The following is a 12,500-nucleotide window of genomic DNA, read 5'->3' on the forward strand; positions in this document are numbered from 1 at the left end:
TTGCGACCCACTTTTTGGGTCCCGACCCACCAGTTGAGAACCACTGGTTTAAAGGATGTATGAAGTCAAGACGTTAAGAATAAGCGTTGTGTTCTGTAGATTCTCACTCCTTTTTGTTAACACTGTGTTGAAGTTAATGACCCTCACTCAGATTTTAAGATTAAAAAAAAGTTTTTTGGACACTTGATCTTCAACTAAAAAAAAAAAAGTTTGATCTTTTATCAAATTGAATAACACACCAGCGTATTTATGTACAGGACTAGAGATAAATGTGACATCGTTACTTACTGCATTTCTCCTTTGTGCGGCAGCGTGTTTGTTGAATTTCATGTTTTCAGCCTATTTCATGACCAAAGAATGTCCGCAGCAGGAATCCAGCCGAGATGAAAACCCCAGTCTTTGTTTCATCTTTCAGTATTTTTCTTAACCTGTCTTTGACAGCGTGAATCACAGGGTCTGACATTTAATCTTGAAGGCGTTCTGTATGATGATCAGAGAGGCTTCTATGTACAGTCATTTTTTTTTGTTTTTGTTGTTGCTGTGCTGCGTTTCTCTTTGTGTGGTGCTTTCTGCAGACATTGGAGGTGTCTGCATTTTGATTTTATTGTTTGCTGCTTGTTTCTAATCAACAGCACTGAGTAATGCTGTGTGTGTGTGTGTGTGTGTGTGTGTGTGTGTGTGTGTGTGTGTGTGTGTGTGTGTGTGTGTGTGTGTGTGTGTGTGTGTGTGTGTGTGTGTGTGTGTGTGTGTGTGTGTGTGTGTGTGTGTGTGTGTGTGTGTGTGTGTGTGTGTGTGTGTGTGTGTGTGTGTGTGTGTGTGTGTGTGTGTGTGTGTGTGTGTGTGTGTGTGTGTGTGTGTGTGTGTGTGTGTGTGTGTGTGTGTGTTTAAAGCAATAACTGTGGCTGTGTGTGATGGTGCCGTACTAGGAAGTGTGTTTCAGTGTTTTTCGGCCTGCTGTGATTGGCTGCTGTATGAATGGCGGCCGCTCCGACCACAGTGTTCCAGGATGTTGGTGCTCCCACAGCGTGCAGCGTTGAATTACTGTTTTCTGCCACTGAGGGGTGCTGTAAAAAGTCGATCCTACTTTGTATAATTTATAAATGATGTCAGATATCGGTAAGATCTTTTTTTTTATTTTGTGCAATCGTCTGAAGACTGGAACAGGCGAGAAATACCACAAGCCAAGGTGACGACAAACTGGCATTTTGCAACATGCAGCTTGTTCCAGACCCTGGCTTACCAAATCAGCTCTTTGAACCTCTATGCTCATTTAAAAAAAAAAAAAACAACGTCCATCTCAGTTTCAAGCTCTTAAGAACAACCTGCCTGTTTGTGTTGCTCTGGTTTTGTTATGTCTACCTCAGATTGGCACAGGAAAAGCACTATTTCTAAATCTTTAAGAGATCACAAATATTATGTTGTTGATTTGATTCAGGGGGTGTGTGATTTATCTTCAAGCTGTACAGTCCATGAAAACCCTAAAAAGAGATGATCTGCACCTTATTGTACTTATTGACAAATACACGACCTGCAAACTTTATACAGGCTTTCTCATTTAAAAAAAACAACAACTAAGGCTGTCATAATTATCTTTGTAAATGTTTGTAATGAAAGAGGAACAGAGATCATTTAACACGAGTGGATTTAGATTTCATGATATTATGAACTCATCGGTGTCTTACTCAGTTTTTTTTTAACAGAGCAGCATCACAGACGTGCACACACTGAAATCGTGGCTCGCTTTGTGTAAGCTCTCAGTTCTGCATGATGACTTAACGGGCCGCCTTCGGCTCTGCCACCGTTTCCCTCCCATGTTTGAAGTCTTCATATGTGATGGTTGTGAATGTGTGCCTTAGGCCAACATCGTGACACGCACCATGTATTACCAGTCAGGCCCACCTGAGAGAAAAATAATGTCATTTATTGTTCACATGCATCAGTTGATTTTCTTACTCATCATCATGACGAACCTAAATAAAATCTACAGTATGTTTCTATTCACTTGTGTGTGTTTGATCTGTTTAGTATGGAAGCACATTTCCACCAGTTAAAAAAATTAAAATTAAAATTTGGCTTTGTTGAGATTTTTTTTGACCATAAAAAGTTGAAATGATGAGATTCAAGGAATGTACATACAGGCCCCTGGAGCAGAAGTCACAGAATAAACCACTTGAGCAAGGGACACGATAAACAAAGAAAATTTAGATCTTTATCTCATTATGACTTTTTATCTAATTTTTATGGTCAAAATCTCAACAAAGCCAAATTTTCAATTTTTATTTTTTTAACTGGAGGAAATGGGCTTCTGAGGACAAGTTTAGGGACAAGAAACTCCTGCAACCATTCTGTTATTATTTATTTATTAGAAAATCAATGAATTATTGCTATGAAGAAATATAGATTGTTTTTTAAGTTTATTGAAGTTCAAAGTAAGACAGCCATTGGCAAATTAATCTCATCTAAAGGCCCATTTAGGGGCGTGTTCTAAATCTTTCCATAGGACTCATCCACATGATTTTTGTTAGCAGTTCCACGGCTGCTTAGAAATTAGAATGAAATATTTTCATCCATTGTCTTATAATGTGAGACAACAAGCAAACTCCCTCTGGTTATGAAGAACATGAGGTATGATCTAAAACTCAAGAAGATTTATAATAAAACCAAATCTGCATCTGCTTCATGAAGTTCTAAAATAGGACTTTAAAAGTCTGTGATATCAGAGAGCATGGGGAAAAAAACTGTTAAAGAAAAGAGAATGAAATGAACAACTTTGAAAATATAATCAGATATTTATTTTACACTAATGCAGCAGCTGCCATTAAAGGCAAAACATTTAGTTTGAAAAAAGGATTCTAGTGCTGGTACTGTTATTTACAGAGTGTCAGGAGACAGTGAAGTGCACGTTGACAGCAGAGGAGTTGATGATGGCTCAGATCTGTGAAGACTCCAGCCACAGGGAGGAGCTCTTGACCCGCGGCTGCTCAGAGTCCAGCTTCAGCAGCGCCGTCACAGCGCCCTCTATCTTTGACATCCACACTCTCTGGAAGAAGTCACACAGGAAGGAGGAGTTTCAGGAAGAGAACTGACATTCGTTTGACCATGAAGAGAAGTCAGCAACTTTTGGATTCTTTTACATGTATAATATAAAAACGGTTATTATGAGCCATGATCCCAGACACACAACAACAGCCTCAAAAGTGACTTCAAAATGTTTCTTTGTTTACAAAAAAAACCTCAGAGATTAAAGTCTTTCTATGTGATGTTTCACACTTAAATGTATAAATGAAGTATCTCCTCTGAAAATAACTCTGTGAGTCATGACTGTCTACAATGGGTGTAACACCCGAGTCCCACTGTCTGTGATGTTTTCAGAGTTTTCAGAGTCCTATCTTCACTTTGTTTACATCGCCAGGACGGCCGGCTGACTCCTCCCCTCGTGTATAAAAGTTGTTTAATTGAGGGACTAGAGAAAAGAAGAATAACATACTGTACTCACTGCTTAACTGTGTTTCTAGATCACGCTCATTTCAGGTAAATTTACATGCAGTGTGAAGATACGAGCAGAATAAAGATCGCTAGCATTAGCATGCTAACACAACAATGCAGCGCCAGTTGTTTTGGTTTCATGCTGGTGCTCAAGGGCGACATCTACTGGATCAAAACATCACATATAAAGACTTTAACATATGTAGGAATGTTAACTCTAATATGAATGGCATATAATTGAAAAACTAATGTTGGTTCCTAACTAAGTGGCACTTAATAAAATGTCTTATATGACACATGACTACAGTCCTCTAAACTCACACAAAACAACTTGGCATTATTAGGATTTTGGTGAATTTGCTGCACAGAGCAGGTCATTGTTTGGTTGTCATTTTGAAGCAGTTGAGAATGTCCTGGTTGAAGCTCCCTACCTTGGCAGCTTCTGATGGAGCCTGCAGGATGAACACACCGATACACTGCTGGTAGCGGTTCTGGTGCATGATGATGAATGAATGAGGCAGACCTGATGCTACAAAACAGACAAAACAAAAAATGACAAAACATGAACTGTAACACACAATAATTACCCAGCAGCAACCATATCAACCAAAAGAAAACTTAATAAGTAAAAGAAGACACTTGTTTTGATTCTTAAATATCAGACTACATGTCCTCTGTGTGGAAAATGTTAACTTGCTTAAACTCCAGAAAACAAAAATCTGTAAGAATCTTTTTTATTACTCGATGCGTTGAGCTGATCGATGTTCTTCAGCTGAAGTCGGTCCAGGGAGACGGGCTGGTCCAGAACTGTGAAGGTGGACCCCTCCTTAAGCAGCTGGCCCAGCTCCATGTTCAGAGGCGGCCTCAGAGGATTCTGCTCCGGACCGACGGACCTCTGCACAGAAGAACAACAATCTATGAAGTACACATCTATCCCATCCTTTTATTCACTTTAACCTTTTTTTATCTTTCTCTTCTTTAAATGTTTTAGCCTTTAAATGTTTCCCTTCCTGTATTCATTTTACTTTTTAAATTCCTACTCCTTTTATCATTTAACTCTTCAGCTCTCTGTTATTTTATCTTCATTCTGTGTTTACAGCCTGTCATGTCATGTGTGATTTTCTTCTCCTGGTTGATTTTAAACTCATTCTCCTTCACTGTATTGAACTGCCTCTCCATACCTGCCTGTTGAATCTTATTCCTGTTATTTACATGTTTACAGTTTTGCCCTCTCTGTTGATCTGTTCTGTTGTTTACCTTCTTGTTCCTCTTTATCTTTGTGATCAGCAGGAATTCGTCGAACAGGAACAGGTAAACGTCGACCAGCTTCGTGTTCTCTACGAGCACCAGTTTCCCGTCGTGCAGCAGACTTCTGTGCGAGATGAGATTCTCCAGAGTGACGGCCTTTAACAGATGTTTCAGGTTCTGAAAGACAGGTAGTTAAAAGATAAGCACATTTTCAACTTCTTGACTTTTAAACTGAGAGATGTTTCAAAGTTCACAGCTAATGACAGCCTGCACAGAAATATGTGAAACACTTTCAAACACTTTGCTCAGATATCTGATTTCACATCCAGATAAATTGATTGCATCTGCTTATCTGCACACAGAAAAGGTATCAGAGGATGACGGCTCGGTCTGTAAACAAAGCTCTAACAGAGACACAGAAACATTTTTTATGACATTAAGACACGAGCTGAACAGACCTCAGGGACGAAGGCCCGCTTGTCTCTCTCCCACACAGGAAGCCACACCAGGGCGTCTCTCAGCTGTTTCACCTTCTGGTAGTTGTCGAGCCACTTCACCTTTCCTTCTAAATCACCTGGAAGCAGACAGCCGTCATTTTCAATAAAGAGACACACAAAAAAACAACTGAAAAGCACTGTGCTGCATTTCAAAATAAAAGCATGAATGTATTTTACTCCTTCCTAAGCGCAGGGTTGTAGCCTGGATGTGAGCAGCTGTTGTCTTTTCCTGTTATTAATCAAGTTGAGCAGTGTGTGTGTGTGTGTGTGTGTGTGTGTATGATTCTGTCTCTTTTACAGGTTATACTGTTTCTCCTATTTACTTGTGTTGTATACACATAACGACTTTTATTCCTGTTAATGTTGTTTGTTCATTTATTTATTTTTTATTTATGTTTGTCTCGTCATTTTGTATTATTATTATTATTTATTTCTTGATACTACTGTTCTCAAATGTACTTTGATTTATTTTTTCACACTTATCTATTTATTTTTATTTAGTTATTGTATTTAATTTTTTTGTGAGTTTTCCACTCTTGCACTTTTATTCTAAGAGGTCTATTTGTTGGACTGGGAGGGTTGGAAGTGATACTGGATTTTTTGAATGTTTCTGGGGAAAAAAAGAAACATGTTGACTGCATCCCAATTGCACTGTATGTTTTGATCTACTTTAATAAAAATATGTTGAAAAAGAAATAAAAAAGCATGACTGCATTCATTCCTTTAGTTGAATTAAAGTGGTGCCACATGGCTAATAGAGCATTGTTTTAATCTTGTTGTGTTTTCTTGTTTTAGTGATGGTTGCTGCCTAACGTGGGTGTGGCCGTATCGTGACAGATTGCAGTACACTCAACAGTTACAGTAAATATCACCCCTCCCCCCCCCCCCCCCACACACACACACACACACACCCAGAGGACATTAGCCTTTCACATCCAAGCCTCGTCATCCGATCGACCCGGCCGCCACACCTTCTTTAAATGGTTATGGGAAAGTGTGCGGTTCAAAGATTTGTGAGCCGGCGCTGTTTGCATGTGTGTGTGTTCAGTTGAACAGAGTGACAGTGAGGTGCATCGCTGCAGCACATTTCCCACAGCCCGTCCCTCGAGTTTCCACAGTAAACCAACACAACAGGTCTGCAGCAGGCGGAGGCACGCAGTGCAGGAGAAACGGTCACGGCTGCTGGCGGCCGGCCAAGACTATGCAGCATGTTTTTGAAGACACAAACTGGGTGTTGGTGTTGATGGATATCTCCTCATTTACATCTGCTTACAATGCAACTTTATCTTAATGTGTTTGTAAAAGCACCAACAGCTGACTGAGGAAAACACCTGAGAGGAATCCTAACTGATCTAGTCTGCTGATCAGGCACTACTTGCGCATGTTTTTCTAGTTGTACTTTGTTTTCAATAAAAGGGGAGGAGCTCATGTTTTGTGTATGTTGCTCACATATAGATGTGTCCACTTGCTCCGCGATAACCTGCAGGCCTCTGGTCTCGTCCTCCGCCTGGCATCTCTTTGCAATATTCCGCAGCAGCAGCGGATATCGAGTTAGCCTCTGCAGCGGCGCCACCAGCAGGTCACGCAGTTGCAGCCTCCGGCACTGCTCGTTCCTCTCACACCACTTTGGAGATAAAACAAAAAAAAGGGGGGGGGGGGAGAAAGAAGGAGGTCAGAGGGGTGAAAGAACTCGTCACAGTGTTGAAACCGGACGGACGGGGGATGGGCGGCAAAAATCAGAATCGGGGTTTATTGCCAAGTACATTTACACATAAAGGAATTTGACTTGGTGTATCGGTGCTAAACAATTAACAAGGAAATAAAGCAGAACTAGAAACAACTTAAATAATACAGAATAAGAAGATATTACAATATATAAAATAGAATTTAAAAATGTAAAATATAAAATATAAAAAATAAAAAACACAAAATGTACAAAAGGTGTGATGTAGGAGCTGTGCAGTGGACATGAGAATAAAGAAGGTAACTCAAAGTAAACATGGTGAGTTTTCATATGTGACACTCAACTGGTTGTTTAAGGAGAAATGTTTCAGTGTGTCCTCCTCTTAAAATTTCACAATCTCTGCATTCTGCATTTTTAAAGGTACATAGCGTCCCCGTCAGCGCTCTGACTTCCCTCGGTGACTTTCACTCCTGTACCTTCACGTAGCATCCAAAGTCCTCCCGGGACTTCAGGCTGTCCAGATAAAGCAGAGCCGTGGAGTAGTTGAGGCAGTACTTCTGCAAGCAGTGGCAGACGCTCTCCCGGAAAGCCTGCCAACAGATAAGGAGAATTATACAACCACCGGGAAGCAGACGGCTACAGGTCAATAAGCAGCTAATTAACTGCTCATAAAAAAAACCAAAAAAAACAAGAAGATGAAAATCTAGATTAAAGTACAAGACACTGAATATGTGTGAAATATATTCCAAAGCTTATAATAAAGATTTTTTGGGGGGCGGGCCAGAATGTATCAGAACGATGAAAATCTTTTCAATTATATCTGTAGTTTTATTTTGAAAGTGAAGATTTATTTTTGATTTGTTTGTAGGATAGATGAGCACAAATCAAAACAGTTACTTAAAGGTGGTTATACATATGTTTTGAAAATGAGTGTAAAATGAATCTGAAATGTTAGACTATATATTATGCCCATATATAATTATGGGCATAATAATCGTCATTATAAAAAATCTCTTATTTATGATGTTAATCTCAACGAGGTTCTCCTGGTTAAATACATTTAAATTAAAAAAAAGTTGAACAAACACTGAAAATCATTTTGCCTCCTCAGCCTGTGATTATAAAGGACATTATGTTGTTACTAAAATAGATTGAGATACATGTTCAGTAAATCCAGTTTTCAGGATTTTATTATATCTACAAATCTCCAGCATACATTTTCCAGTTTGCCCTGAGAGCTTGAAAGCATTTTTTGGTCTCTGAGGTCTCTGAGGTCTTATCTCTGGAGTGTGACGCAGACGCAGTGTGTGTGTGTGTGTGTGTGTGTGTGTGTGTGTGTGTGTGTGTGTGTGTGTGTGTGTGTGTCAGTGTGTGTGTGTGTGTGTGTGTCAGTGTGTGTGTGTGTGTGTGTGTGTGTGTGTGTGTGTGTGTGTGTGTGTGTGTGTGTGTGTGTGTGTGTGTGTGTGTGTGTGTGTGTGTGTCTCACTTGCCTTGCTCAGCAGCTCCAGCAGGGTGGGCACGCCACCCTCACTAATCTCCAACATGTCCTTGATGACACGCAGGAGGTTGTTCAGGAAACCAAAGCTCACCTGTGGCAGGAAAAAAACCCTTAATATCAAGTATCAAATGTCCCTGACAGGAAACACTCATAACTCTGTTTATTGTTGTTGAAAAGAGGAGAAGTGACAGAAAAGAGCAGCTGAGAACTGCTCCCTTATGTATCGCCCACTTGCTATTTTTATCTTTTTTTTGTCTTTTTGCCCATTTCACATCTATTATTTAGATAATAAATAATAGATAGATATTATTTAGATAATAAATAATAGATAGATATTATTTAGATAATAAATAATAGATAGATATTATTTAGATAATAAATAATAGATAGATAATAACAGACCTTGAAAACAGCAGCTGCTCCATTTCTGTCTACTCTTCTTTTAAAATGCTGCTGCAAAGTTTTCAATGAACGGTTTTGTGGTGACCTACAAGAACATACAGCCTGCATACAGGGAGACCAGTACGGCTGCTATAACTGGAATAAAGGAACATTTTAAAACTGAAAACATGGAAATGTGCTCCCAAAATAAATGTTTCCAATTATACAGTAAACATGAAGAGAAAATGACATGATGGGGGGAAAGAAAATCAACAGAGGGATATGTTTATGTTGAGCACCTATTGTTTTAGTTTGAAATAAAAAAGCTTTTTCTGTTTAAAAAAAGAATAATGTTACTTTAGGATTGTTTTCTGACCAGCGGAAACTCTGCAGACCGGTACACATCGTGTTCTGTCTCTTCAGTCCATTTGATGTTCTCCTAACTCAAGTTGCTGCTGTACTTTACATCCACTGAGCACTTTGGTGGATGCAACAGTGGGATTTGTAGTTTTTATTTTCTGATAATATTTTTTTATTGAACTTCACAAAATGATCATAAAGTTAAACACGGCTAACTAACATAATAAAATCAAATCAAGATAAATATAAATGAAAGCGATCTCTATGAATGACACAGTCCTCCAGTTTAGGTCACTTTGTTTTTTTGAACCACGAAGTGAAGTGTAGAGAAGTCAGATAAAAACACACCTCTGTTGTTTGAATATGAATGAAAAGGCAGAGAGTGATTCAGTGTCTAAAATAAGAATGATCAGCAGTTAGGTTGGACTCATTACATTCTGTCCCTGAGAGGAAGGTCGCCTTGAACAACAGTGCAAAAGAAACATTCAGCTCTGTGCAACATGATGTTCCCTAAAAACAATCACACCACACCAGACTGGCAACAAAGAATACAAGTCAAGCATTTAAAGGCTTTATATGTGATGTTTTGATCCAGCAGATGTCGCTCTTGAGCACCAGCATGAAACCAAAACAACTGGCGCTGCATTGTTGTGTTAGCATGCTAATGCTAGCGATCTTTATTATGCTCGTATCTTCACACTGCATGTAAATTTACCTGAAATGAGCGTGATCTAGAAACACAGTTAAGCAGTGAGTACAGTATGTTATTCTTCTTTTCTCTAGTCCCTCAATTAAACAACTTTTATACACGAGGGGAGGAGTCAGCCGGCCGTCCTGGCGATGTAAACAAACTGAAGATAGGACTCTGAAAACTCTGAAAACATCACAGACAGTGGGACTCGGGTGTTACACCCATTGTAGACAGTCATGACTCACAGAGTTATTTTCAGAGGAGATACTTGATTTATATATTTAAGTGTGAAACATCACATAGAAAGACTTTAACACACTCTACATATATCTCTACACTCTACATATATCTCTACACTCTACATATATCTCTACACTCTACATATATCTCTACACTCTACACTAATATGCACAGTTGTGTCAAACTACGGTTTAAAAGTCTAAAAGGCGAACATAAGAATGATAAAAATAGAGTGAAATGTCTTACTTTGAAATACTTTGTTTTGTTTTATTTAATTTCAAACTGCTTTCAGGGTTTTATAAAGATTGTTACTAGAATTAAATCCTGATTAGATCTAAAATAAAAATTGTTTTCATTATTTTTCTGTTTCATTCTGATATTTTTACTTCATGTAACTTCTGTAATCTTGTGTTGTGTCGTCTCACCTCGGCTAAAATCAGGGGTTATTCTATGAAGCAGGATTTCAGTTATCGGGGTAACTTCAGGTTTAACTCTGAGTGATCAGGACTACGAACTAACCGGAGCAGTTTATGTTTGGGATAAGAGATCAACCTAAAAGAAACTCAAACTGCTGACCAATCAGAGAGCGGATCCTGAGAGGGGAGGAGGGAGAGTTTCCTGATTACAAAACATATCACTGATGTTTTACACTGAAGTTAAATTAGGTTTTCATTTTCATTTCTATTAGTCCCTTTCTGCTCTGCATGTCGGGCTGCAGCTGAAATATAACGTCTTCAACTGTCAGAAACACCACAAGACTATAAATGACTGAAAGTCTTGGCTAAGTGATCAGGTTGATAACCAGCTTCATGTGACTGTTCAGCATGATCTCATGTGTTAGGGTTAGTGAAGTCAGATACCAGAAGATATGCTGGGTATGTTGAACTTGCTTCTTTGTACAGGCCAAAGGTCTCATGACTTAACAAAATAACTCCAATCAGGTAAATTCCCAGTTGTATAGATTTAAAGTGAATAAATCAATCATCCTCACCCTCTCACTGGGACAGGACTCTTTATTTGAGCCATCTTGTATCAGCGCTGTAAACAGGGTTATGTAATGCTCTGTGTTGTTTGTAATATAAACCTGAAGCTAGCTGACATGATTAGCATCCCACTCACCAGGCAGAGCTCATTGAGGTTCGCGAACAGCCTCCAGGAGTCGACATCAGTCAGGCAGTTCCTCACCTGCAGGTTTGTGAGCGTGGCCAGAAACACCTGAAGAATAGAGAAAGAGGATGGGCTCAGGCTACCTGCGGTGCGAGCATTGAATTTCTATTCTGCTGCAGTAAAGAATGGAAAACCCCAAAGAGACTTTCACATGAGAAGAATTGAGGGAAAAGAGGGAAGCACAAAGCAGCAGGTGTCGTGTTTCACCGGGGCTTGGTCTGTTTATTTGTGGTTTGTGTGTCTGTGCATTTGCATGAGCATCATTACACTCACCTCTTTGAGCACCATCAGCTGATCCAGGAAGTAGACACACTCGCTGGTGAAAAGTTCCCAGATGGTCTCCTGTCTCTTGAAGCCCTGAGGGTCAGAGTCGGCGCTCACCTGGGAGGACTGGTCCCGCAGGAACTCGGCCAGAGAGAAGTCCTGAACGTAGTTGGTAAAGCAAAAAAAAATAAAAATGTACGTTTTAAAAACAATGAAATAAAATCGGACCACAGCCGTAGAAAGTGAGATTTTTAGATGTGAACTGTACGATACAATCATTTTGCTTCCCAACAGTATTCAGAGGTTTATTTAAACTAGAGAGAGCCGGTATGAACTAAAGGGAACAGGTGTGTATGGACAAACATAAAGAACAGGTGTATTTCAGTAAAAGGAGTTAACTTGTGGAATACTTATAACAAACTTATCCTACAAATATAAAAGGTTGGTTTGATTATTCTCTGTGAGTGTGACTTCTGTTTTGTTTTTTGTTTGTTTTGTTTTGAAAGAAATTCTTGGAACAAATTTTTGTTCTGATATGTTTTTTTTTTGTAACCAAACTAGTCGTGTCTTAAATAATAAGATTTGTAACAAGCTAAAGCTTCAGCCTACACCTTTTAGTCAAAATGTTTTTTCTTGTGACCAAAATAAATGATTATTATTACTACCTGTCTTCACTGTAACTGTAAAGCTCTGAGCAGCGACCTGTCACACTCAGGTGTATGTCAGTGTTTTTGTTTTTTTTATGTGTGTAAGTTCGACCTGACTGGTTTTCTTCCTCGAATTTCTGGTTCTTTCACATCTTGTGTAATTCCAGCACTGCTTGCACTTCCCTTGAATTGGTGTCCAGTCATTCTTGCGTCTCTTGTTAAACACACTTTGATCTATTTGTTTTGGAAATCTAGATCTCTTAGTTGTTCAAACGCACGGATTAGAATCCAGCGCAGAGGCAAACATGAGGATTTCAAAAACAAACAGCCTGCTTTG

General features: G+C 39.2%; 1 protein-coding gene across 1 annotated transcript in view; it reads right to left on the reverse strand.

The window, feature by feature from the left end:
- Positions 1-2,769: 2,769 nt before the first annotated feature.
- The window catches only part of plekhg7 (pleckstrin homology domain containing, family G (with RhoGef domain) member 7), a 20,027-nt gene continuing 10,296 nt past the window's right edge, over positions 2,770-12,500 (reverse strand). The window contains 10 exon segments of the mRNA XM_061037042.1: positions 2,770-3,040; positions 3,918-4,015; positions 4,228-4,381; positions 4,744-4,911; positions 5,193-5,308; positions 6,681-6,855; positions 7,392-7,505; positions 8,406-8,504; positions 11,205-11,300; positions 11,526-11,675. Coding sequence (XP_060893025.1) covers positions 2,930-3,040; positions 3,918-4,015; positions 4,228-4,381; positions 4,744-4,911; positions 5,193-5,308; positions 6,681-6,855; positions 7,392-7,505; positions 8,406-8,504; positions 11,205-11,300; positions 11,526-11,675 — 1,281 coding nt within the window. The 3' untranslated portion in view covers positions 2,770-2,929.

The sequence above is a fragment of the Labrus mixtus genome, chromosome 4 (genome assembly GCF_963584025.1).
Source record: "Labrus mixtus chromosome 4, fLabMix1.1, whole genome shotgun sequence".
NCBI lineage: Eukaryota > Metazoa > Chordata > Actinopteri > Labriformes > Labridae > Labrus > Labrus mixtus.